The sequence below is a fragment of the Astyanax mexicanus genome, chromosome 16 (genome assembly GCF_023375975.1).
Source record: "Astyanax mexicanus isolate ESR-SI-001 chromosome 16, AstMex3_surface, whole genome shotgun sequence".
NCBI lineage: Eukaryota > Metazoa > Chordata > Actinopteri > Characiformes > Acestrorhamphidae > Astyanax > Astyanax mexicanus.
The window spans coordinates 19,708,957-19,735,434 of NC_064423.1; the positions used below are offsets into that span (position 1 = coordinate 19,708,957).

Consider the following 26,478-nt stretch of genomic DNA (forward strand, 5'->3'; position numbering starts at 1 on the left):
AACATTTGACAACCATGGCTAAAAAGGCATGGGGTAAAAATCTTATTTACAAGTCAGATACAAGTCACAAGAAGTAACCAAACATAAACTAAGTTGCAGTCCATATTATTTTGTTTCTAAACTGAAGGCAGAAGGGAGGAAATATTGTGTTTATTCTAAAAACTGGGGTGTCGGTCGCTTTTCACAGGAGTTCTTCTGGCCACGTCACATGTCTTTATGTACTTAGGTCACAAGTACAGTTCTGAAAGAGGATCCGGCTCAGTTTTATTGAACGTGAGCAGCTGGTGGAGCAATGGAGACTTCAGAAGGGCAAACCCAGACCTCAGTAGCTTATTCACTCATAATAAAAGCAAAGTGTGTAGTTGAAGTTTCTGACTGAGCGTGCTCTCTGTCTTTGATTGAACATAAGCTGGAATCAGATTCATCCGCTCTGAAAGGAGACAGCATCACACCCGCCCAGTTTAAAATGATTCTTCTGCATGCTCGGGGCAATTACCTATTTTCACCAGAAAGGGCCCTAAATCCCCAAAATCCCAAAACTTTAAAACCTTTAAAAGAACCGTGAACAAGGAATAACAAGAAACATAAAATATTACTTTAAATGTTGTTTTGTGTCTACTATAGTGAAGCTTCTTGAAGCATCATGAACTAGGCCTAAATGAATGGTAATTGAAGTTACAGTGTCAGTAGCCAGTACTTGATCTTTTAAACCAATTTTTGAACGGAAGCTTTGTAAAAGCTTATTTTGTCTTTGAATTTTCTTGTAATTTGCAAGTGGATTACCTATCATTTGTTTTGTTTATATTACTGTATATTTTTATACTTATATTCTATTTCATTCAGGTAACAATATTGTATACATGTTTTTACACAAGTATTTTTTTTTGTTTCAATACACACGCTCTAAGTGACAGACAAACAACATGCCTCCCCCAGAGATTAACTCTGATCAATCATCAATCGATATGTTAATTTGGTTAATATAAAAACCAAAATCATCAACCTCAGTGCAGGTCACCTTCATCCTGGGTTGAGATACATGTGAAATCGATGAGTGGCGAGAGCAGGCGCTGGACTCCGCCGGCCGCTTTAATTACACCACTGGACTTTAGCTGCCAGTTCCCCCAGGGCTGAAACGGAGCGCTGCTGAAATGAGGATAAATATTTGCTTAGGCAGAAGTGTTAGTGGGGGCTTGAAGGGGTGCCTTTCTCCCCGTCCGGCTCACGCTCAACCACACACTGCAGAGGGGGACAGACCCCCTAAGAAGAGCTCACATTAATATGAACAACATACACATACACTCATACATGCATGTAAAAATATTCTCGCATACTGCACACACTCACACACACACACACACACACACACACACACACGGGTTATACCGTCACAGGTCATTTACTTCACACAGACTACTATTACTAGGTTTCCATTTCAGAAAGATTCAGAGAAAAGGGGGCCGAGTGGCAGTAGCTAACATTTTCCATATCCAAAGAACTCCAATTCAGAGTTTACTGCGCATTTCTAATCCTATTTGTAACTGTTACAATTGGATTTAGAAGATTTACACTGTAGAAGTTATATCCTGGTTAGAGAAATCATATAAATCCTGTAAATCTAGCTAAAGTATAAAAAAGGTATTGAAAAACATAATTTTAATATCAACAATCATTTTCAAAAAACAACTAAATAATAAAAAACAACTTAAACGCAGAATATTACAAGATTATTTAACTTCGTTCTAAACATTCTAGACATGTACAACATGTAGTGAAGATGTTTTCCACAACTTTGCTTGCATTATTCACAAAAAAAAAAGATATTTATATTTTTATTTTTCCTGTACATTATACTATAATTATAAAATAACTTACACACATTAACTTTTGAATTTTTAAATCATGGTCAAAGCAAACTTATTGGCACTTTCTCTTGAAAGAAAATAATAAAACATCTGCATAAATTCATGGGGAAAACTAAAGCACTATTACACGTGAAAAGCTAAAATATTTACACTACTTTTTAGAAAAGCAAAATTATCTGCATTTCTGCATAAGAAAGAGCAGCATTATCTGTTCAATTGAATGAAAAAAGGCTTAAAGATTATGTGTATCTGTATTTTTTTCTTGAAAAAAACTTGAAAATGGTACATGTATTTATTATGTACCGGTATGTATTATGTAAAACTCTTACAATCGCCTACAAGGTGATGACAGAACAGGCTCCTTCCTACCTGCACTCACTCCTGAAGGCTTACGCTACCTCCCGGCCGCTGCGCTCCTCCAATGAACGTCGCCTCGCTTTGCCAAACATTCACACAAAGCAATCCAGACTGTTCTCATACAGAGTTCCCCAATGGTGGAACAAACTACCTTCCACTACCAGATCAGGAGAATCTCTCGCTATCTTTAAGAAACTCCTGAAGACAGAGCTCTTCAAAGAGCACTTACTCTCCTAACACCTCTAACACACTAACTACTTCTAACCCCATTTCCTTCTTCCCCTCCTTCACTTCTCTATCCCTTTATTTCCCTTCGACCTCCTTTAAGCCCTATCTAAAAATGGGTTATCTTAATTCATATTACTTTTGTACTTCATTATTGTAAGTCGCTTTGGACAAAAGTGTCTGCCAAATGTAATGTAATGTAATGTAATGTAATGTAATGTAATTATGTCTTAACCGAAATAAGTAAAATTATAATTTTTTTTTACTGTTTTTAAATTTGGAAATTTAGCCTGGATTCAGGAAGATTTCACCTTTATTTTTTGCAGTGTTGCAATTACGTTCTCTCAGAGTTAATCAGTATACCTCATAACTACTGTAGCTTTAACAGTTCAGTGAGCTGAATGTATGGAATGATATAGTTCAGTGCCAGACACTACAAAACTATAAAGAAATATTATGTCACAAAACTATAAAATCATCTATGAAATGATAATGATAGAGGAGAAGTGAAAACATTCATTCATTCACACTTAATGTCCATATGCCATTTTGGGTCATTTCTGTTGATCCAAACAGAATAAATGGGTCACACAGTGTAAAACAAGGTTCTGGTTTGGCTGCAGCTAAAAAAATAAATAAATAAGACACCACTTAAAAATTATGAGTTTCTTTGTTTTTACCAAACTGAAAAACTCTGTAATATAATCAAGAACATGGATGATCACAAGCTAAATTGCTTGAATTTGTGTACCAGGAGTGGCATAAAGTTATCCAAAAGCAGTATGTAAGACTGGTGGAGGAGAACATGCCAAGATGCATGAAAACTGTGATTAAAAAACAGGGTTATTCCACCAAATACTGATTTCTGAACTCTTAAAACTTGATAAATAAATGATTATGAACTTGTTTTCTTTGCACTATTGAAGCCTGAAAGCTCTGCATGTTTTTTGTTATTTCAGTCATTTCTCATTTTTTGCAAATAAATGCTTTAAATGACAATATTTTTATTTGTTCATTTTACTTAAACATATAGCTATAAATAGCAAAATTCAGAAACTGAAGTGGTCTCTTATTTTTTTTAAAGAGTGTAGAAACAGATAGTTTAAATCTGTTTCTACACCCTATTCATGTGCTGCTGCTATAGTACATGTACAGATGTAACCTGTGTACACAATCTTATGTCCCAACGCAAGCTGTAGAATCTACAGTACTGAAGTGCATAGTGCTGAAAGGTAAAAGGCAGGAGTTACAGTACAGATCTCCCCTGGCTAAGGGAACAGTGCCCCCCAGTGTGTGCTACATACATCAGCTGTTTCCCTGTGTCTCAGTGATTCATGGGATCAACCCACTGCTCTGAGAAACACTCTCATGTGCCTGACCCAATTCAAAATAATGAATTCACCCAACGTGTAACACTTCGGAGCCATGTGAAAGGCTCTTTATTAAAATGAAAACATATTCCTCCCATCATTCATCAGTATACTCATATACTAACCCACACTTAACCTACTTCTGTTAACCAGCAAGCTGCCCAGGCATCAGCCCACACTCACAGCTCATACACTCAACCCAGCAACTACTTTACATTACAATATCATGCTGAAAAATAAATAAAAATTCATTTAGAATATAGTTATGCTTGGTTTTGATTTTCCCTATAGATAATCTACAAATGCTTTAAAAAAATATATAATTGAATCATGTGCAAACTGAAAACGTTGTAAATTAGGTTTAGATTTTGAGTTGATATTAAGGTTAGAGTTACGTTTGGGGTTAGATTTAACAGGCAGTAATACATTAAACTTTTTCTTTTAGGGATATGAACATATTGTAATGTTCACAATACCAGTAATTGTGCTATAATTTCTGAAATTCAGAAAAACATAATAAGAATACTAATTATTTACAGTAAGCTTAGATAGATTGTAGATAGATTACAAAATTTTCAACAGTGTAGTGCACTTCAGCGGAGTGGCTTTACTACTCCTTACAACCTGACTGGTAAAATTCATACATAAGGCACACAGGATAATAAGGTGCACTGACGAGTTTTGGTTTTAAGTGCGCCTTAAAGTGCGAAAGATTTTAAAGTGCTTTATTTTGTTACCTTATTATTTAAGTTTACAGATTTTTGTTTCTACCAAATGTTTGTAACTGTTGTATTAAAGAAAAACTTCGATTCTTATCATATCGCCAAGAATTCTGGTGTCACAAAAGTTATTATTATTATTATTTTAGGGCAATATCACTCATCAAGTATAAACATATACCATTCTGACACCCTACTGGTTTATACTGATCCATCACACCTGCACATCACGCTATGTCACACTCACATAGCAAGAACATAGCAGATGTATGTAGTATGTAGTCTAGTATGAAGATGTTATATCCGAGCAGAGACTCAAGAGAACTCGAGGGAAATGTCCCAACTAAGCTTCCTTAATATATTTGCATTGTACTAAAATCCATTCATCCATTTATTCTTTTGCATCCCAAATTTTTTAACTTTTAACATTTTAATAGAACATTAAAGTCCTTATGGCTTTTAGAAAAAAATGTGTGGTGCAGCCTAAGCTTTTGTGCTTAATGCCATTTTTTCTTTAATTACATTACTTTTACTTTTATACTTTAAGTAGTTTTGAAAGAAGCACTTCTTTACTTGAGTAAAAAGCTTGAGTTTATACATCTACGGAACTTCTACAGAAGTATTTTAAACCCTAGTCAGTATCTGAAATTCTACCTAATTTTGACACATTTGAACATGATGTCAATCTCTGAACCAAGTAAAGTCAATCCATGCAGTAAAACAAAAAAGTATGAGTTGGTATATGGGTTGTATGAGTTGGTATATCTGTACATTCATCAACTGCGTCAACTCTGACTCAGACCTTCAACATATTACTCATACAGCTGATAAACACCTTGCCTTGGTTGCTTGTCCATCACTGTTGAATCACTGAAGAATTCTCAATTCAACCAGAAGGGGTCACTATTACAAAGTACAAATTCCTCACCGAGTAAACTGCAACTCCAAACCAAGAAAGTTAACTTAAATCAGGCTTCAAAGGTTCCGCCGTTTTAGAACACTTTCTCTTTCCCGAAAAGAGCGCTTTCCCTTGACGTCAGCGCTTGCAGATGCAGCACTTATGCTGTCTGTGTTTATTAGCACACAGTCTACAGGAACACACTGTGCTTTCTCAGGGATTTTAAACAGCAGTTAGAGCGGAGACAGTCTACGCTGCACCACGCTTTATAAATGCAGGCCTACACAGACGTGGCCATACGAGACAGCGGGAACAGGATGATATAGTTTGAATTGGATTTGTTCATTAGGGGATTGATTGGAAGGTCAGGCGTGCTGTGGTGGGATGGGGCACTGACGCAGGCAGATGCCGTAATCAGACTGCTGCGCGCACTCTGGGATCCGCTCCAGACTCTGGATGTTATTTTGGGACCTCTCACACAGTCTGTTATCGTTTTATTAATTGTCTCACTCCTTTTTTCCAGTACATGCTAACACCAGTGAAGCATGCATTTGGTGAGAGAGTGTGTGTGTGTGTTTGTGTTGACTGAAAGACAAATAGAGCACGACTTGCATACGATTCCATTACTATTACAAGTGTCTATACAAGTGACACTATTGTGGAATGCATTTTATCAACAGACTTTTGGAGAAAGAATATTCACCTGGAATTTTAATGAGTCTGCAAACCAGTGGAAAAAAAGCAATAAACCTGTTACATAAAATGACAAATAGACAAGATAAATACAGATTTCATCACTCTTGAAAATAAAGGTGCTTTGAACAAAGAGGTTCATTGAGTTCTGCCTTAGAAGGACCACCTTTTGCTCCATTAACAACTCTGTCTATAAACTTTAATTTAATGGCTTATTCAAAGAACATTTCACTAGATGTAAAGGTTCTTTCCCAGTTCAGAGGCTGTACACATTCATGATTTTCTTTAAACCAAAAATGGATGTATAGAAAACAAAGGTGGTTCTTCTATGACACCAACCAAAGAACCTTCTGTAGACCCTTTATTTTAAAGTATGAAAACAAATGTTGAACTATTATCCATTAGTGAACTAGTATTTTGATTTTGCTCTCTAATAGATACAAGGATTGAATGCATCTACACATTCTTATTAATAATTGTTCTTTACTTGTATTACTTACTACATTGTATATTAATAGTAAAGACTTAAAAACTATAAAGGAAGACAAAAAGTGTTTTTTCTTCACAAACATCTGATATAAAAACCCAGTCCAGGTGGTTTGAAATGAGTTGAAGCTCAGAGTGAAGGAAAAGCAGTCAACACCAGCTCAGCACCTCTACAACTCCTTTAAGACCATTCCAGGTTCTACCTCATGAAGCTGACTGAGAGAATAAATGCCAAGAATGGGTAAAGTTTGCATCAAAGCAAAAGGTGCTACTTTGAAGAATGTAAAATATGAAACATATTTTGGCTTATTTAACACTTTCAACTCTCATAGTTTTGTTGTGTAATGAAGAAAATAATAGTGTGTCTGCATTTTGACTGGTACAGTAAGTATATTTTATGTTTATATTCCAATTCCAATCTCATGGACCCTTATTTTGTTTACAATAGAACACAGAACACGTATCGGATGATCAGATCAGCTTTCATTAAAAGCATTAACTCATTTTTGAACTTATTTTGCAGCAACGCATCATAAAACAAGTTGGGACAAGGAACAAAAGGCTGAAAAAGTAAGTGGTGCTAATAAAAAAGAGCAATTTGCAACTAACTCACACAACAACTGGGTATAAAATGAGCGTTTTATGGAGGCAGAGTGTTTCCGAAGTAAAAATGGGCAGAGGTTCAACAAATGCGACAAACTGCATCCAAAAGCTTTGGCACACAGAAGATGGCAGTGTTTTTGGACGGTGTTGACATATGGTTTCTTCTTTGCCTGATTACAGCTTTACCTTGCATTTGGAGATTGCACGGCACACTGTGTTCGAAGATAATGATTTCTGGAAGTGTTTCTGAGCCCATGCAGTTTGTTATTTCCAGCCCAGAATCAGTACAGCCTGTTTTTAATGATACACAGTGATACACAGACATTTCTCTAAGTTTTCTAAAGACTGCAGATGATGCGATATCCTAAAACTTTGCAAATTTATCTTGATTTATTAATTTTTTTTTTTTCACAGACTAATGAATCTCTGCCCATCATTGGTTATGCTTATTAGCGACTCTACCTCTATAAAATGCTGTTTTATACCCAGTCACGTGATTTAGTTGCAAATTGCTTTTATTGCAGCTGTTTTTCTGACTGTTTTTTGTAAAGTACAGCAGGAGACACTAACCTTTTTTAATGCAACAGTAAAAAGCAGTAGAAACCTTCCTCCCAAACCTGATCCTGATCTAATTCCTGCCTCTGATCACGACCCTAACCTTTATGGTAATATATTTGTATCAGTCAAGCACAGTACGTTTCATCAGATAGTTTATTAACAGTCCAAGCATCTGCAGACCATCCACCAGGGACTATCCAAATAACGCCAGACCTCATGTTCTGAATCATTTTTATCTGATGGAAGGGTACCCAGCAGCATAGATCTTTATAAGGAGAGAGCTAAGCACTGAGAGTCCCACAACAGAGGCTGCTGTCTCTCACTAAGGACCATAGGCATGTCTTTTTCTCCCTGTGTGAATCTGAACGGTGACCTTGAACGTGTTTTACAGATTAGCAGTGAAATTGGCGTTAAAAGGCCATTAGAAACTACAGGGGTGTTAATTAAGACTTTTCAATAAAGTATTTAACTGAACCATGCCTGTAAGTCCTAGGCCATCACTTAAAGCTATTAATATCACAATCAAACAAATCTGAATAATATTGATAGGCTGTGTTCACATTACAAGCCTTATTATTCAATTTCATTTTTTTTGCTCTGATCGGATCTTGATGGTTCACAATCATAAATGTTACGGACGTGTATATGTCTATAAAGTGAATGAATCTGACCCTAAAACAGCACACACACTCATACACACACATTGATTGTTAATGCATGTCACCCCCACAGGGGACACCAGTCACCAGATGAGATATGAATGGGAGTGTTTGTGATGCTCAACATGGCATCTGTTTATAAATAAAGCTTCAGCTTGCTGGTTACACAGGGTCAACATGCTAGGGGAAAAGCCCCCCTTGATGATGAGATCTAATGCAAGCATCAGAACAGTAGTCAGTTTTTAAGCTGAAAAAAAAAAACTTTTTGTGCCCTACACTTTTGCATTAAATACATTTATAGAAACAAGAAAAAATGTCTTCAGTTTCTGAATCAGTTTCTCTGATTTTGCTATTTATAGGTATATGTTTGAGTAAAATGAACATTGTTGTTTTATTCTACAACCAACAGACAACATTTTTCCCAAATTCCAAATAAAAATGTTGTCATTTAGAGCATTTATTTGCAAAAATGAGAAATGGCTGAAATAACAAAAAAATATGCAAAGCTTTCAGACCTCAAATAATGCAAAGAAAACAAGTTCATATTCATTATGTTCAGAAATAAATATTTGGTTGTATAACCCTGTTTTTTAATCACCGTTTTATGCATCTTGGCATGTTCTCCTCCACCAGATTTACACACTGATTTATATAACTTTTTGCCACACCTGGTGCAAAATTTCAAGCAGTGGTTTTTAATTTGGTGAAATCAAAGAAAATAAATAGTTTTTAAGTGATCTTTTATTTTTTTCCAGAGCGGTATATTTAAATATTTATCCTCACTGACCTCACTCTTACTACTATTATTCTTGGAATTTGGTTTTATTTATTTATTTATTTATTTCCATTTTCTGGTATTGTACTTTAATCATTTGTTTTAATTTCACTACATATTGTAACATTATGTCACTTGCATTCATTTGCATTACCCTCCCTGTTTGTTATGTGTATACAGTGATGTGATTTATATATGAAGTGTATTTTTTTTACAGATGTAGTTCATCTGTGAACGATTTGTTAATGAGTTTCTTCACTTGGGAGTGTTTCCCCCCTTTTGTTTGGTTTGTTTACACACAAGTTCACAAACTGTTCATGAGATTTTTATTAGATTTCATCAGTGTAGAATATGGCTAAAAAATACTGTCCAGTGGCATTAGATGCAGAACGTATTTACATGGCTACCGAATGAACAGACTTTATCATAAATATGCATTAAACCTGATGTAGAACTACATTTAAAAGTGACATGTCCACACAGCATTGAACAAATCTGACCTGTCCTTATCTGATCTGTCAAATTTAGGCAAAAAAAATCGGAAAATTAAATTATGGTTGGTTGATTAATCAACCTCACTTTCTAACTTAATTTCTGCTTAACACATCCCAACCACTAGGACAGGTTTGGATAAATGCATTATTTTCCAGTAAGCTTTCAGGCCTTTTTTGAGGGCCTCAAATGACCTGTACTATGTATTTTTTGGTTTACATAAGATTTGCAAAGTTTGTCTATTTAGGCCCTTACTCTTTTGCATTACACACATTTGTATATTTTTTAATATTTACCTTCACTAACCTCAATCTGTATTTACCACTGTTATTCTTGGAGTCTGGTTGTATGTATGTGTGTATTTATTTATTTATTTACGGTGCTGTACTCATTTGTTTTTATGTCACTGCATATTGTCATTTGCATCCATTTGCATTATCAATCCTGTGTGTTATGTGTGTACAGTCATGTGTTTTGTACATGGAGTGCATTTTTGGAATTACATGTATTATAGATGCGTCATACACTGCCACTGTACGCCATTTCATTGTCCTACTAATGGTGAAAACCAAAGATACACCTTAGATGCCTTGACTGTGCAATAAGGTAAGAGTATATTTTATTATCTGTTCTATTCTATATACTATTTTCTACTGTTTTATCTATATATTGTACTCTGTGTACAAACCAAGTTCGTTTCAGCTTGAGGTCACAAACAGATGGCCAGACATTCTCCTTCAGGATTTTTTGGTAGACAGAGTAGAATTCATGGTTCCGTTTATCACAGCAAGTCTTTCAGGTCCTGAAGCAGCAAAACTAACCATCACACTACCACCACCATGTTTTACTGTAAGTATGATACTCTTCAGCCCACAGAGTATTTTCCCAGAAGCCTTAGGGATCATCAAGAAGTTTTCTGGCAAATTTAAGACGAGTCTTAATGTTCTTTTTGCTCAGTAGTGGATTTTATCTCGGCACTCTGCCATACAGGCCATTTGCCCGTTATTTTGCTTTTTCTTAGTGCCGAAGTCATGAACACTGACCTTAACTAAAGCAAATAAGGCCTGAAGTTCTTTGGATGTTGTTGTGGGGTCTTTTGTGACCTTTTGGATGAATCATCGCTGCACTCTTGGGGTAATTTTGGTTGGGCAGCCACTCCTGGGAAGGTTGACCACTGTTTTACGTTCTCGCCATTTGTGGTTAATGGATCTCACTGTGGTACGTTGTAGTCCCAAAACTTTAGAAATGTCTTTATAATCTTTTCCAGACTGATGGATCTCAATTGCTTTCTTATTTGTTCCTGAATTGCTTTGGATATATGTTTTGTCTACTTCATGTCTACTTCATTTTGTCGGGCAGGTCTTATTTAAGTGATATCTTGATTAATATCAGTTGTAGCTAAATAAATTATAGTAATCAGGCCTGATGTGGCTAGAGGAATTAAACTCATCATGTGTGATAAACCACAGTTAAGTTATGTTTTAACTGGGGGCAAACACTTACACACAGGACTGTGAAGGTAAGGATTTTTTTCTCCCTTACTAATAAAAACCTTCATTAAAAAACTGCATTTTGTATTTATGTGTGTTGTCTTTATTAATATTAAATACTAATTTACTAATATTAAAATGTTTATAATCTAAAACATTTAGGAGTGACTGCGGGGGAAAGACTTTTAACTGTACTAAGTGGTACTTTTTTGGAATATGAGCCATTTTACATAGCAAATGCTAACCAAGCTAGCGTACATTTCACTTAACGATACTTTATTTGTATTTTAATATCAGTAAATAATTTAAGAAGTTTGAAAATGCAAACCTGTAGTTTTTTTCTCTGCTCCGAATTAGTTGACAAGTTTGTTCACACCTTTTTTTGGTTTTGCTTCAGACAAGGAACATCACAAGTGGAACAAAATGTGTCGCAACAAACGAGGTACAAACGTTGTCTCCGCTGATTGGTCAAAGCTGTCTAGTGTGGGAGTTAGTAAATAAACAAATCGAGCATGAGCTGGCAGTGCTACTTATATCATGTTCAATGTGAAAACAACTGAGCTTGGAGCAGCAGTACGGACAGTGTTTGATCATAGTTGCACTGATTATTTGCGTAATAAATCAGGATAAACTGCACCTGAACAGCTATTCAGCTCAAATATAAGAAATATATCTGAGAGTTGGATTTGTGACTAGACCTGAGAACATGTCCTCTCACAGGTCTCAGTTTGGTGGTTTTGGTTCACACCAGAGTCTGTTTTAACTGGACCAAATAATGCTGATGTGAAAACACCCTTAGTCCTAACAAGGACCTGCCTCACGTCGACTGTAGTCTAGGTTTTGGAACGGAATTACGGGTCTTTTTTAAGACAGTAAAGACATGTTCAGGCCTACAATAAAGTTTGGTAAAAAGCTTCCAGTCAGAGGGTGAGCAATTTAAATGCTAATATATTTGAACCATTGCGTGCTCTTGACATGTGCGTATGCCTCGCTGACGTCAGTGGAGCGTGGGGTCTGATCCATAAGCAGCCTTTCCCCAAGTTCACACGGCATCTCCAAATCCCATCAGCTGCTGGACCTCTTTGTAGTTGTTAACTCCTTGGCTGTATGGGGGGCGTTATGGATTTTTTTGAAGGGGATGGGGGGTGGGTGGATGGGCGGATGTTGAAGGCTGCCGCCTGGCCTCTGAAGGAATTGCTGGACTCTTGTGGGGTGGATAATCAAATCACAGCCCCCTCATGCTCAGGCTCATGGACTTTGAAGGGCTCCAGCTTTGATGGTTCCATGTGCCTGTGACATCAGCACATCTGGAAGAGATTAGAGATGGAAACCGGGTCCATTGGGGAGAGCAGGCCCGCCTTACTCTAAAAAAGGCTGCGTCTAATAATAACCCAGCTGGCCGTGTCCAGTTTTATTATTACATCTGTCTGTTTTACTTTAGGAATAACAGAGGGAGATTGGTGTTGTGTCTAATTCATTTGATTAGCCCTGTTTGACTGCAGCTGCCAATCATAGCAATATTTTATTGTCTAGTGAAATACTGAAATAACAAAAAGGGTGCAGAGCTTTCAGACCTCAAATAATGCAAAGAAAACACATTCATATTCATAAAGTTTTAAGGGTTTAGGAAAATCAGTATTTGGTGGAATAATACAGTTTTTTGATCACAGTTTTCATGCATCTTGGCATGTTCTCCTCCACCAGTCTTACACACTGCTTTTGGATACCTTTATGCCACTTCTAGTGCAAAAATTAAAGCATCTATGACACTTCACAGCATCTGTGATACTAAAAAGGATAAAATACTCTGAAAATAGAACTTGACAACCAATAATCTTCACTGCATGTTTATCCTTTTTATATCGATATTGAACTGTTTTGCTTCTGTCAGGAATCCTGTAAAGAACTCTATGATACAGCAGTAAATTTCATATTTTGCATTTGAATTGACTGAAACATATTAATTATTTTTGCACATTGTTTAATAAAAATGTAGGGGATCTGCTTGCTAAAGTAAACTTTTGTTTTTATATTGGTTTCATACAAGTTCTTTTGTGCTACCATGGTTTACTCTGTATTGTAAATCTATTTCCTACCTTTTATTTAAATTCTGCATTCATGTGATACAGTAATAATGCCATTTGAATAAAATAAATCAATTCTATATTTTTTAGTATTTTATCTTATTATGTAGCTATGACAGAAAGACCTGCTTTCAAAGTTGAAAAACATGTTCATATGTCTTTAGGTTGAATTTTGAGAATACAAGGTAAATGATAGAGTAAATTTACTACAATAAGTAATAGTAGTGATTACTCACTGTAATTATAATATAATGTACTATTACTGTATAATACACAAACCTACATATCGTCCCGGTCCAATGAAAAGCTTCAATCATTTTGGTCAATTTGTAGTTTACTATATATATACATGTAAACTGTCCCGTACGCTGTGTCAAAATAAAAAAAAGTAGAAATTCTCAAAAATTATCTGAAAAAAACTCTTTTTACATTTACTTTCACTGAAAGTTAAAAAGGTTCTATCTCTCTCCAGTAAAGCTGCTGTTTTGGAGATACACATTTCATTAGATACGATAATATACACACAAATACACACAAAATATGAATTAATCTAATTTTTCCTCAGGCTAATGTATACTAAAAGATATTTTATGTGTTTTTAAAGCTTAATTTACACACGTTTTACAAAGACTGTTTATTCCACAAAACGAACCCCAGCTAAGCCAAGACAACGGGACACACTGCGCTTTGTGTCCTATAATAATGTGAACACCAGTGCACTGGATATTCTGTCATACTCTGACATCACTGCTTTTCTGCTGTGCCAGGCTGACAGTGGGACCATGGTGCGTGTCTTCATCCAAACCAAACCCTTCCCCCAACACACACACACACAGCCACAACACACACACATTCACTCACTCACTCACTTACACAAACACACACACACACACACACACACATATACACACATATACACACACAATTGGTGCTGAAAGCTGCCTAACATTGATCCCACATCTCCCCATTAGCCCACACATCTCACAGTGTATACACACACACACATTTTATGCAATGTCAGGTCAGACATTATACACGTTTCATACACTTATAAAAACAGACAAACTGTCAGACAACCACCTTGTATATCCAAAATGCCAACTTTACAGAAGACATATAAAACCTTCTAAACTCTCAAAAGAAGTCAAGCTAAAAACATTTCTGTGTTAACAATATAATTAACAAAATATAAGGTAAAGGCTGTCAGATGTACAATATATCAAGATGTGAAAACTGTAAAAATAGAATAAAAAACTATCAAACAAGACTATATTTTAAGTTGTTTTTTTCTAAATGCAATAGAACAATGCATATAGATACAGCAGTGATAAGTAATGAAAGTCATCAAATTTTGAAGAAAGTAAGGATTTATCAAATTCTTCATTAGCTCACCTGATAAATTACTAATTAACCAAACCAGTTGACAAATGATAAATAAATAAAATAATGATAAAGTGATTTATACCAGATTCCCTTAAGGAGAGATATTAATGTGTTTTTATGAACACAGTGACATAAAATCACAACTTTCTGGAATGAACCTTATTTGTATTTATTCTATTATGAGTCTGTACAGAGTAAATTGTTGATGTCCAATGATAAACATAAAAACATTATCAGCAACCTTACAGGATATATATATATATATATATATATATATATATATATATATATATATATATATATATATATATATATATATATATATATATAGCAAATCTCTATTGTGTCACAGTGAAGCATGATAATTCAAACCCAGATATTCCCCTTCACAACCCACGAGCATGTTCAAAAGCACTGCAATTTTCAATATCCGTCAATCAATCAGAGCAGAAACCTAGAATTACACCAGCAGCTACTGTGACATCACAGCTTGCCTGACTTTGATGAAGCAAACTGAGAAAACGTTGCCACAGGGCTGTGATTTGCAACAAGACTCAATTTGCCCTTCGCTCCCTCAGCACAGGAATGATGTGACTGACTGCTAAGTGGCTGCATAACAGCCTTTTAGAACACATTCACAGATCCCTTGACTCGGGCAACAGTGACAAAACTGCTAAAAAGTGGTCATGAGGTTCCACAGGTTCTATTTACCAACAAGGAAGAAGAAGACACTTAGTAAAATAGGGCAAGTTCCGAGATCACGTAAATAAAACTACCTGAGACTTTAGCAATATTAAGAATTAATAGATATGTAGAGGAGTATGAACTTAATTAACACAATTCAGCAGGCAAATATACAAATTACATACTAAACATATACTATACCCAATGCAGGAGTGCCTTCTCCGACCTGAACCAAAGTTGAACAACGAACTCTTCCGGGGCAAGCGGTGATCTTTGTGCATGATTTCAGTGGAGATCGCAGTGGAGAAGACCACAGCCGTTTTATCGCAAAGCCTGGAGCAGCACTCGCCTTACAAGTTTCGAGTGATAAAGGCACATTTTGCAGGAAGTAAAAATCATCAGTAACTCAAGAGCTTGAAAGGGTGGCCAAGAAGAAACTTGGCTGAGAAGCTTTGGTCAGGTATGCAGTCCGCAGTCAGTCAGACGACCTGCTCAGCAGCAGAGAGAAAGTTCAGTTCTTCGGCTGAATGAATTGATCAATAAATAAATCTTAGCAAGGCCTCCGGTTCTCCAAGTCCTGTATCCTGATCTTCAACCTCGTAATCCAGAAAACACGGGTGAGAACTTCTTGTATTCTCAAGGCTTCACTGCGGAGAGTTACACTCCAGCTTCCAGCTCCACAGAGAGGTCACGCTGATTGCAGTCAACAATTGCAGTGAGGAGAACTTCCTGAACAAGTCTCAGCCATTTGCTACCCAAGCTTCGGTTGAAGATCATTTGATCTTCACATGTTGGTTGCCATGAACTCCAAGAAGCTGCTCAGCACTTTTTTGAGAACTTGCTCTTCCCAATCCCGGCGAGGAAATGGACCTTTTCCTTCTTGCGTGAGTCGATGAGAGAAGTTTGGGAGAGCGAGCGAAAGGGAAAACAAGAGTTGCCGGAGCGTCGACCTTTCTTGTGGGGTCCCAGGAGACGTGCATTAGGGGAATGAGGTCCCGCTAAGTTTCCATATTTGTTTTGCTTTGGCTGCGTGTCCAAAGTTGGAAAAGAGGAGAGTGAAAGGCCTAGGAGGACCAGAGTGGGAACATGAGAAAGAAGGCAAAGATTCCTGTGCTGCCCGGGACCAGTAGCGTACAAAAGAGAAGGAGTGAAGCTGCCAGAAGAAACACAGTCAGCCTGAAGCGTGGTCCAGAGTCACACGCTGTGACGGTGTGTGTGTGTGTGTGAGTGAATGTGTGTGTGTGAGCGAGTGTGTGTGCATCCTGACTTGTTGGAGCTAGCACTGGGTGTCTCCTCTCTGCCTGCCTGCACTGGCCCAGCCTAACACGTGGAAGCACACTGCATCCCCATGAGGCGCTAGCAACACACACACACACACACACACACACACACAAACCACATTGTGCATTGTTAGCCCTGATAAGGGATGAGGGGGAACATGGTGGGCTGAATAAAGAGTAAAAAAGAAAGGGGGAGTAGAGAAAGCTAAAGAAGCTCAGTGTAACCCGATAACAACCCCTGAATCTTCCACACACAAAACATACACTCGGAGCATTGCTGTGACATGCATACACACATAAACACTCACACACACACACACACATACACACACACTCAGAGTGCAAGTCTACAGCTGCTCTCCTCCTACACCTCCATCTTACTCATTCACTGAGTTACATGGAAAACCTTGACAAGCTCCATTTCTCAACCCTCTCCTGCGTCATCCCGCTCTAGAGAGGAGGGAGGCCTTGTGTTTTGTCTTCAGCTCTACCACAGCTTACTCAGCCACCAACAGGGCTGTCTGCACTGTCCGCACTGAGCATGCTCACTCACCTGAAGTAGACCTGAGTTCCCGAAAGAAGCTCTTTTTATTTTGTGAATCAGAATAGATGACTAAGACAGTAAACCTGACGTGTACATAACCAGTGAGAGAATAAAATGATTCATGCTTAACATTAAACATGGGGATATCAGATTGTCACCCTATCCAGACATGATTAGATCCTCAGGGGGTCCTAGGGAATTTTTTTTATGGGGGGATCCAGAACGACTATGTATGTGTTTTTCTCAGATGTCCTCTGAGAAAATTACAGGCTGAATGATCTACTGTTTTTTACTGAACTCCATGGTCCTCCGCTAATTTTAGTCCCGTCCAGAAGCACATCTCTGAGTTTCGTCAACTTACGTTTAATAAAATAGCTATTTGTCCACTGCCATGCACCGTAATTACACTTTGGGTGCGCGTTTCCATGGAGATCAAAGTAAACACAACAGCGAGTGGAAAGGCAGGAGCTACTGGACGAGATGTCATGTGACCGAGAAAGCCATATTTTTTCAATTGCAGTTCAGATGCAAGAGTTTTATCACTGAGTAAAAGTGTGAAATATTTTTCACAGACATCCCCCTGAGAAACTAATTTCTTCTGTCTTTCACACATTCTCACCAAAAATGACCAGGCTGTTGCTTTAAATACTGTCTATACTCTGTAAGTATTTAATCTGTATTTGTATACATTTATTTCTAACTAACATCCCATTTTTCTCCCCAATGTACAAAGCCAAGTACCCAACCCACTCATTAGGACTCTATCTAGTCATCACTAGTGATGCCCCAACACCACAAGGAGGAAGATTAGCACATGCCTACTCCAATACATGTGAAGTCAGCCACCGCCTCTGTTCGAACTGCTGCTGATGCAGCATTGCAGAGTAGCATCACAGCGCACTCAGAGGAAAACGCTGCGATTGGTTCTGATACATCAGCTCACAGACGCCTTGTGCTGAGCGACATCACCCTTTGGAGTGATGTGGTGAGAGAGCACCATCTACCCACCCAGAAAGAGCAAGGCCAATTGTGCTCTCTCAGGGCTCCGTCAGCTGATGGTAAGCTACATGACGGTATTCGAAAAAGCAATCATTTTATTTGTATTTTTGCACAATCTTTAGCGTTAGAAGTGCATTCACTTTAGTACATAAAGTGAGTATAAATACATCTTGAGGCACCAACTTAGTCTAGAAGGTAACCCTGTAAGACCTCTCCCATAAAACACATGGTGAAAATAATTTCACAGTGAGGACATACACTGATAAAAGGTTTTGGATTTTTTTTACTCATTTAAAGCAGTACTATAGAGATTTTTATTCCCTGCTTCAGGGCTCCACCTATAGTCAAGTCAAGCAGTCAAAGATTTAAGACACCTTTTCCGGACAAGCTGTAAGACACAGATCTATCAATCAAAGTAAAAAACAAGCATGTGCCTGCTTTAGCACAGTTACATTTGGCAGTTTCTGGCATACTGAGCCAGAAAATAAAATATTTTTTTTCTACATTAAATAACAGTGTAAAAACAGTAAAATATCTGAATGAATTGAAGTTATGTCCTTAGAGCATATAACAATTTGACATTTGATTGTTCTGTAGTAATTATACTTTTCCAAAAGTGATATTATTGTATTATATTATATTATTTTTAAACCATAAATATAAATATAAAATCTCCTGATCTTACAGGTTTTCTTTAAAAAATACTAAGCTTCAAAATAAGCTGTTTTTAATAGAACTACTTCTCTAAAGACAAGCACCTAAAAGTAGGCTATCATGCTCAAACCACTTAAACCACTTTACAACCCCACAGGAAAAAACACACAACTAACTCAATCACATCACAGCATAAGTGTGTCACTTCAGGCTAGATTTATTATCGGATCAGACGCATTCTTTTTTTACTTTCAATACATATTCATCCGTGCTGATTTTATCTCGATACTGATAACTTGTATCGTATCAGTGGTATCTCATTTCCTGTTTCTTTTTTTATATCAAAAGTTTACTAAATTTAAATTACAATATGATAGCAAACGTGGCATGGATTGGAAGCTTGGGTCCAACTGCTTTGAGTTGTGTAACCTATGAAAGGCTTAATCTATGGCCTGCACAGAAAGATCTGAGAAAGAGCTTTTGAGAGCAGTTTTACAGCTTTTATTTAGATTAGTGATGGTTGAAATAAGGGAGGGCTGTTTTTCTAAAGCCACCTCAGCAGAAACAATTATAAACATAGAGATGCAACCCACTAGAAGGAAAAAAAAACAGATCTAAGTCTACATGAAAACACATACAGTATATAATTTATTTTGGAAGTGTTTTGAGGGATCTAGTAAGGAATAGAAAAAGATGAGGGCTGAGGATATTTAGGTAATGTCATGGATATGCATTGATGGAACTGATTAACTGATAATTTAATCACTCAATTGCTTCTATTTCTATATCTTTGAAGGTGGGATGATACAGGTTTTATTAGATAAAAAGGCCTATACAAATTATTTATCATGTTATTTTGACTGTTATTGAAATAAGGTGCCATACATAATCCTACAGATGCACAGAATATTTGGCAACAAAAATATTCAGCCTACTTAGTGAAAAGACAAAATAACTACTACGCACAATGACATTATGAGCTAAGCTTAATTTATGTCCTATATCAGTGTGTTCTCTAATGGAAGAACAGAGGAGTTCCTCCATTTTAGCAGTGTTGAGCTATATTTAGCATTAAAAAAGCACTTCTGAGGTATATTTATGATTAGAAAAGCACTGCTAAAGTAAACTCATCATTCAAATTGCACTGTTGATGGAAATTGACAGTGCTTTGTTGGATTGTCAGCTTTTTTTTTAAAGCAAGGAAAAAATACATTTAGGCCATTTTTATTTATTCAATAATAGGAAAAAATACAACAGCGACAAGATTAATGAATAACTGAGAAAACCCATGTTTGGTGTTCATTATTTGGTCTTTAGATAAAAAGTTTTATTTTCATCTGACTCCATGCAGAACACGATGGCGGTCAGAAAACTGAAAAGATGAAGAAGTGTGGAAATTCAGGCGATGTCACAGTTGATTGATAGATCAGCGATTCTCAAGTGGTGGGTCTGGACCCAAAAGTGAGTCATGGACAACTTCTGGGCTTGTAAAAAAAAAAAAAAAAAAAAAAGTAAAACGTTATTTTGAACTTGTCTTTTACATTGGGAAAAAAGAGACAGGGAGAGTTTATTACTAGTTTTCTCTGAATGCAGAGATATGCAGAGAAGTGAAATATCTAATTTTGTGGCCTTATTTATTTTGTGTATTTTTGATATTTTTGATAGAAACTTTTATACATGTAGATGTCATGTTCCTCCTCAGTTTCTTAAACAAATGCTCTTATTGTTCATTCTGTTATACTGAAATGCTATTTGTGTCTGAATGCCCTTTGAATAGCTTTGTAGAATGTAAACAGAATATTTTTATTTTACTCTTAAATTCACTTTGTATGCGTATGCATCTAAATGGGTTTTAGAAGGCTATTTTTCAAAATTACTTTGATTTGTACCCTATTCAGGTGGGTCGTGACTTAATGACCATGAGAAAATGTGGGTCCTGAGCTGAGACCATTTAAGAACCCCTGTGATAGATGACTGGATTGAAGCCTTCTTTTTGGAGGACAATTTTAAAAATGATATGATCACGCAACATAGAATTGATGGGATCGATTAAATTGATGGGCTCAATTAAAATTGATGGAACTGATCGATTATTTTTCTTTTATTTTTTCTTTGTTGTGGAGAATTACTTAATTTTTTTGTAAATTTGCAGACAAGACAAAACAACACAGTGGCCACACCCCTTTAGAAATTCACAGTTCAGCAACCTTCAAGACCAGAGCAGGGCCTACAAAATACTGATTATGTACTATTTCCTTTTTTAAAGGTCAGTTTTACTTGCTTTGGGGTATTGGTAATCACTACAAAAATGGCAATTTTTTGAGCAATCCTTGGCTGCCAGCGTACAACTATTTATTCATACCGATTACATAACACCATGTGATGAAGCCTGAGGCAGAGAGCTGTGTGACAACACAGCACGTATGAACCCTCTATGTAAATGCGCTTTTGGTTGCGCAGCACTGCTCGGCTATCAGCAGAGAAAGCGCCTTCCAGGCGAGGGCTCTGAACATGGAAGGTGAATCTTCTTATCTGCAGGCCTTCCTGCCTGACAGAAGCCAGCTGCCAACACATACCTATATAGCCTCGCTTCACCCGTGTTTATCTACGGCTAGCTCCGTTTGTGCACTCTCCTTAAGAGGAAAATGCTCCGTTTATCTTTTATGACACCAGAGCTAATCATTGATAATGGAGGCCGTGCTCTACTTAAAGTAAACATGCTGTTTGAGTGTTTCTCTTGGGTCGTCCTGTTTATCTGATTTGGCGAGTATTATGCACTAAAATGCTTTTGTGCCTGGTGTGTGCTGTGATTTGTGCTATGCGTGGGCTGTGTCCGTGAGTCCATTTCGGTCCTTAAAGAAACCCCAAGCCACCTCCAGAGAGCCAAGTCCTTTCTGGAGACGAAGGCTACCGGTCTTAAAAATACTCCATCAATCCAGCATTAGGATCAGGCCTACACTTAAACCAGCAGCCGTCCACGCGTACCATCTGTTACGGTCACAGATGAAACTGCAAGTGCTGCAAAACACACAGTGACTCGAGAGGCAGAAGCTGAAGAAGCAGAAAGCTTCTCAGCATCTTCGTCTGAGCCAGCAGTGACAGATTGTCATGCACCATGTGGTAACTGCAGTGCATGTGGACCTCATAGAGAGTGGGAGGAGAAATTAAATAACAGTTTACTTACGGGGGCGTAAAACCAAAGCGTCGCAATACCACACATGACATAAGACCGAGAGAAACAGAAACATTTGCCATGTGTTTGCTGAAACAAACAGTGTTACAATATACATACAAATATACAGCTCTAAAAAAATAAATAAGAGACCACTTAAAAATGATGAGTTTATTTGATTTTACCAAATCAAAATCCTCTGGAATATAATCAAGAGGAAGATGGATGATCACAACCCATCAAACCAAGCTGAACTGCTTGAATTTGTGCACCAGTAGTGCCATATAGTTATCCAAAAGCAGTGTGTAAGACTGGTGGAGGAAAACATGCCAAGATGCATGAAAACTGTGATTAAAACCAGGGTTATTCCACCAAATAATGATTTCTGAACTCTTAAAACTTTATGATTATGAACTTGTTTTCTTTGCATTATTTGCGGTTTGAAAGATCTGCATCTTTTTTTTGTTATTTCAGCCGTTTCTCATTTTCTGCAAATAAATGCTCTAAATGACAATATTTTTATTTGGAATTTGGGAGAAATATTGTACGTAGTTTAAAGAATAAAACAACAATGTTTTCAGAGCTGTACAGCTGCACACTAGATGTCCGAATGTTTTTGGTCATCCCTCCTAATGAAATTACTCACTTCGGCTACTTTAGGTTAAACCCATTGTTGTTTACACTGATCTGCACATAACCTCCACATGGTACCATGTCAGACGTTAGCTAGAGAGGTACAATCACCCCCAGAATTAGGCTGCTGAGCAGTAGAATCTTTGTATTTTGAAATGATGGTTCAGTTTAAAAGTGTCAGACTTTGGTGCCATTACCATCCTGCATTCTGTTAACCAGAAGTTTCAGAAACTGAATTTTCCATCCATCTGGCTCACACTACCAGGCCTGGCTGAAACTGATAACTTTGGCCAGTGTGCTTATGACAGAATGACACAAGATAACACCTCACAACTCAGTTGTGTCAGTTGTGGATGTTCCCAAGCTGTCCCCTGAGGTAACACCTGAATCACATGATCTTGAACCTAAATATTGCTATCCCATGACTGTAAATGTCAATATACTCTGACGTGCCTAAAGCATTTGGTCAACATTGCAAAACAACATTGCATGTACACAGTAACCAAATGTGATTTCATAAGAACTTCTTCTTAAAATTGAAATGGACAGCACCGCCCAATCTGCAATCAACATGAGCAAGAACTACGTAAAATGTTTATTAAAACTTGTTTATTTACTGCATACCAAGATGCTGCATTCAGACTGCCATCACCACTCAGGGGAAAAAGAGCCAAATCCACTGATTCAGTCGTCTTTTGAAAAGTTCTCATAAACTGACCTCACTTTTTAATAAACTCTGCAGTTGATGCTGCTTCATCTGTGCCTGAGAGGAGAATCTCAGCACAGATTAGCTATCTGATCTTCTTTCTGCTCCTTTTGACGTCGAATCCAGACATTCTTCGTGCACATGACTGAGAGAAAAAAACAAACTGCCTGCAAAAATAACTCCTGCGGCCCCTTCTCTCTCACCTTGTGCGTTCGACTGGTCATGTTAATGATCCACTGAAACTAGGTCAAGCCACCACTACCATTCAGCACATGGATTTAGGGCTCTTGTGGTCCCTAGATCAATACTGTGACAGAGGAGTCAGAGGATCACAGTTTTATTACATACAGTATAAAATACAAGGATGTGGGAGAGTATGGAAAATGCAATAATATATTAAAACTGCATTTCTTAGTTTTACAGTACGTACTCAGCATATCTTATGTTTGGTCGGGTAAATTATGTTTCATTTGCTAATATAAATCCTTTCACCCACATCCAACATCCAAAAAACCACATGGCAGAGCCTTTTCCAATCCTCCATTGTCTGTAGTAGCTAGTTAAAGAAACTATTCAGATAAACGAGTTGATCAGGAAAGGCACCGTGTCTACATCAACTCGTGAAGTAGTTTTCATGGCAGTTCATTCCTGTGTTATTTGTGCAAATAACACATCAGTGTTATATGCTTTGCACAGTAATGGTTAGAATTTGTCTATGGAACACCACCAGCAAAGTACAATTGAGATAGGTAGGTGTATGTTTAAAACAGTTCTATTTACACTAGTTCAAAGTAAAACTGCCTGGGCGACTCTGCTGCAGCTCAGCAAACAAAACCCCGGGGAGAATTTTTTTTTCTGGATCTGGACTACCCACCTCTGTGTGTAACTATATGTTCACAGAGGACCTCCAGTGGATTTTGTGTTTTACAGAGACTCTAAGACTAGGTCAGACCCTGGCTTTCCGATTTGTCGCTGTTAACAGTCTGGATGGGCTTTTTCCATCTTTGTATTAAAACACACTGAAAAAAAAAAGATCTGGAATACTAATACACGGCAAACATCCCAGCTTTTCTGTAATGTGTAGCAGGACTTAAATGCGGGAATGGATGTATATTAACAAATTAAAGTTGAGCAGACAAAGCACAAAATAAGTTTTGTTTTAATTCGGTCTTTAAGTGAATAAAAGTCAAAGTAAATGTAATAAACACTGCACTTGCCTTTTCCATACTTTCTTAAGTTCAGAATAATAAAATATACAGTATATAAAATGTGAGCATTTAAAAATATTTTCAGTTTCTGTTTTACACTCATTTTTGACTGTTAGAACAAAATAAAGTAAAGTGAAGTAAACACTCCAGACATGATTTGTGTGAGAATTTTTTAAAAATTGGACACTTCATAATTCTTCAGTTTGAAGGAGGAGCACATCTTATCTACAGCCACAGCAGGCTCAGCAGACGGAACTACCGCATGGGCATCCACTAGTAACTCTGCCAAAATACACATCATGCTCTTTAGATTCAGATTAAGTCTGGAGCAAACAGCAGATTTTGACGTAAACCCTAACGAAGAAAACTGGAAAAACTTGCTATAGCAGATTAGTAAAAATAATGAATGTTGACAGGCAGGTTGACATAGATCTACATTTACTTAGGTGTTTATTTTCTTTTTCTTTAAAGTATCAGATGTGTCCAACCCAAAAATTAGATCTGGAAGAGATGAATCACTCTGGCAATTATTATTTTAATACCTGATCTGACATCTTTTCAAACATATAGTTGAGTCTTTTACTGCCACACGACAACCTTGGCAATAATTGTAATGCTCCACCTCCAGGAGGGTGAAGACTAGCACATGCATTCTCTGATACATGTGAAGTCAGCCACTGCCTCTTTTCAAACTGTGCACATGGAGAGGTAAGGATGGCAAACTAAGTCTTAACCTGTTTATTCACACAATGTTAAATTTAAGAAACACAGAATTAAAACTGAAGGCAGTTGGAAAGTTTAAAAGAGCACTTCAGAGTCTTTGCTGGACTCACCAGTTTAATCTGTCCTAAAAGGACAGTGTACCACAGTATATATGTTTTAAAAGTACTTACTAGTAGTAACTATACATTTTCACCTCAGTGATCTCTAAATCATATAAACGTACGCACTGTCACTTTAACCAGGTTATACAAAAACATGGTGCACTAGACGGGAGTATCTGCAGTTACTATATTTGCTTGCTTAAGGGTGCACTGAATATTAAAAAAACAGCATCCACTGACACAATTCATTTTAATCTCTTATTATCTTTTAAGCTTTACTGACAATACCTTGCAGTTTGGACAAATAGAACTGATCCAGTAGGTCTCCTCATACTCAAATCTTTATCCGCAAAAAAATGTTGGTATTTCAAGAGAATTTGGTTGAGAATTTGTTGAGAAAGTTATTTTGTGTCTCATCAGTGTGAAGAAAGCCGTCCTAAAGGTTTTCCATAAGGTCTACAATAAGGCGGTCATGACCTCCGAGTGAAGAATTCATCTCTGACGTCAGCCTCCACGGAAACAGTTTAATAACATCTGGGCAATGGAAATGTTTATATGAAGATCAGAGAGACATCTGTACACTCACTCCATTCACTTAGTCCTAGGGTAGTTACTCTACACTCTGTCCAAAGTCTGCATGAATGACTATTACATACAGTATATTGCCTGATTTGCCCGAGCCTTGCTGAAAAAGGTGCCTTTGTCCAACCGTTCATAGTTTTAAAAACACATGATTCTACTTTAGTGCATTAAATCTTCTGCAATATTTTATTCTGGGTCGGTGCCAAAACTATTTCCTTTGACAAATGGAAGCTCTATTCACTCTATTCACTCTAATAGTTACAAATACGTGAACCAACCCTTGAAACAACTACAATATTTGTCCTCACAATTGAGTTTTGAGACCAGTTGAGGCTTTATTCAAGTGCAAAAAGACAGGAGCAAAACAGGGCCTGCTGATAGCCTATTCCTGGTGAACAACGCCAGGCGTCGACACCTAAGGCAGAAGAGAAGGCCAGGACCTAAAACAGAACAAAAGCCTCCTTTCAAGACCTCCACGCAAGCGCTTACTTCAGAAACGCTTCTTCTGCCTCCACCAGTGATTTCAACTTTGGAA

General features: G+C 37.2%; 1 protein-coding gene across 7 annotated transcripts in view; it reads right to left on the reverse strand.

Moving 5' to 3' along the window:
• Positions 1–26,478, reverse strand: part of LOC103044346 (cAMP-specific 3',5'-cyclic phosphodiesterase 4D) — a 140,264-nt gene that overhangs the window by 40,255 nt on the left and 73,531 nt on the right. The window contains exon 1 of one of the 7 annotated variants that reach the window (XM_007233151.4): positions 15,543–16,669. The exons of the other annotated variants lie outside the window; for them this stretch is intronic. Coding sequence (XP_007233213.3) covers positions 15,543–15,622 — 80 coding nt within the window. The 5' untranslated portion in view covers positions 15,623–16,669. Of the gene's footprint in view, positions 1–15,542; positions 16,670–26,478 lie in introns of those variants that run through there. 7 annotated transcript variants of the gene reach the window in all.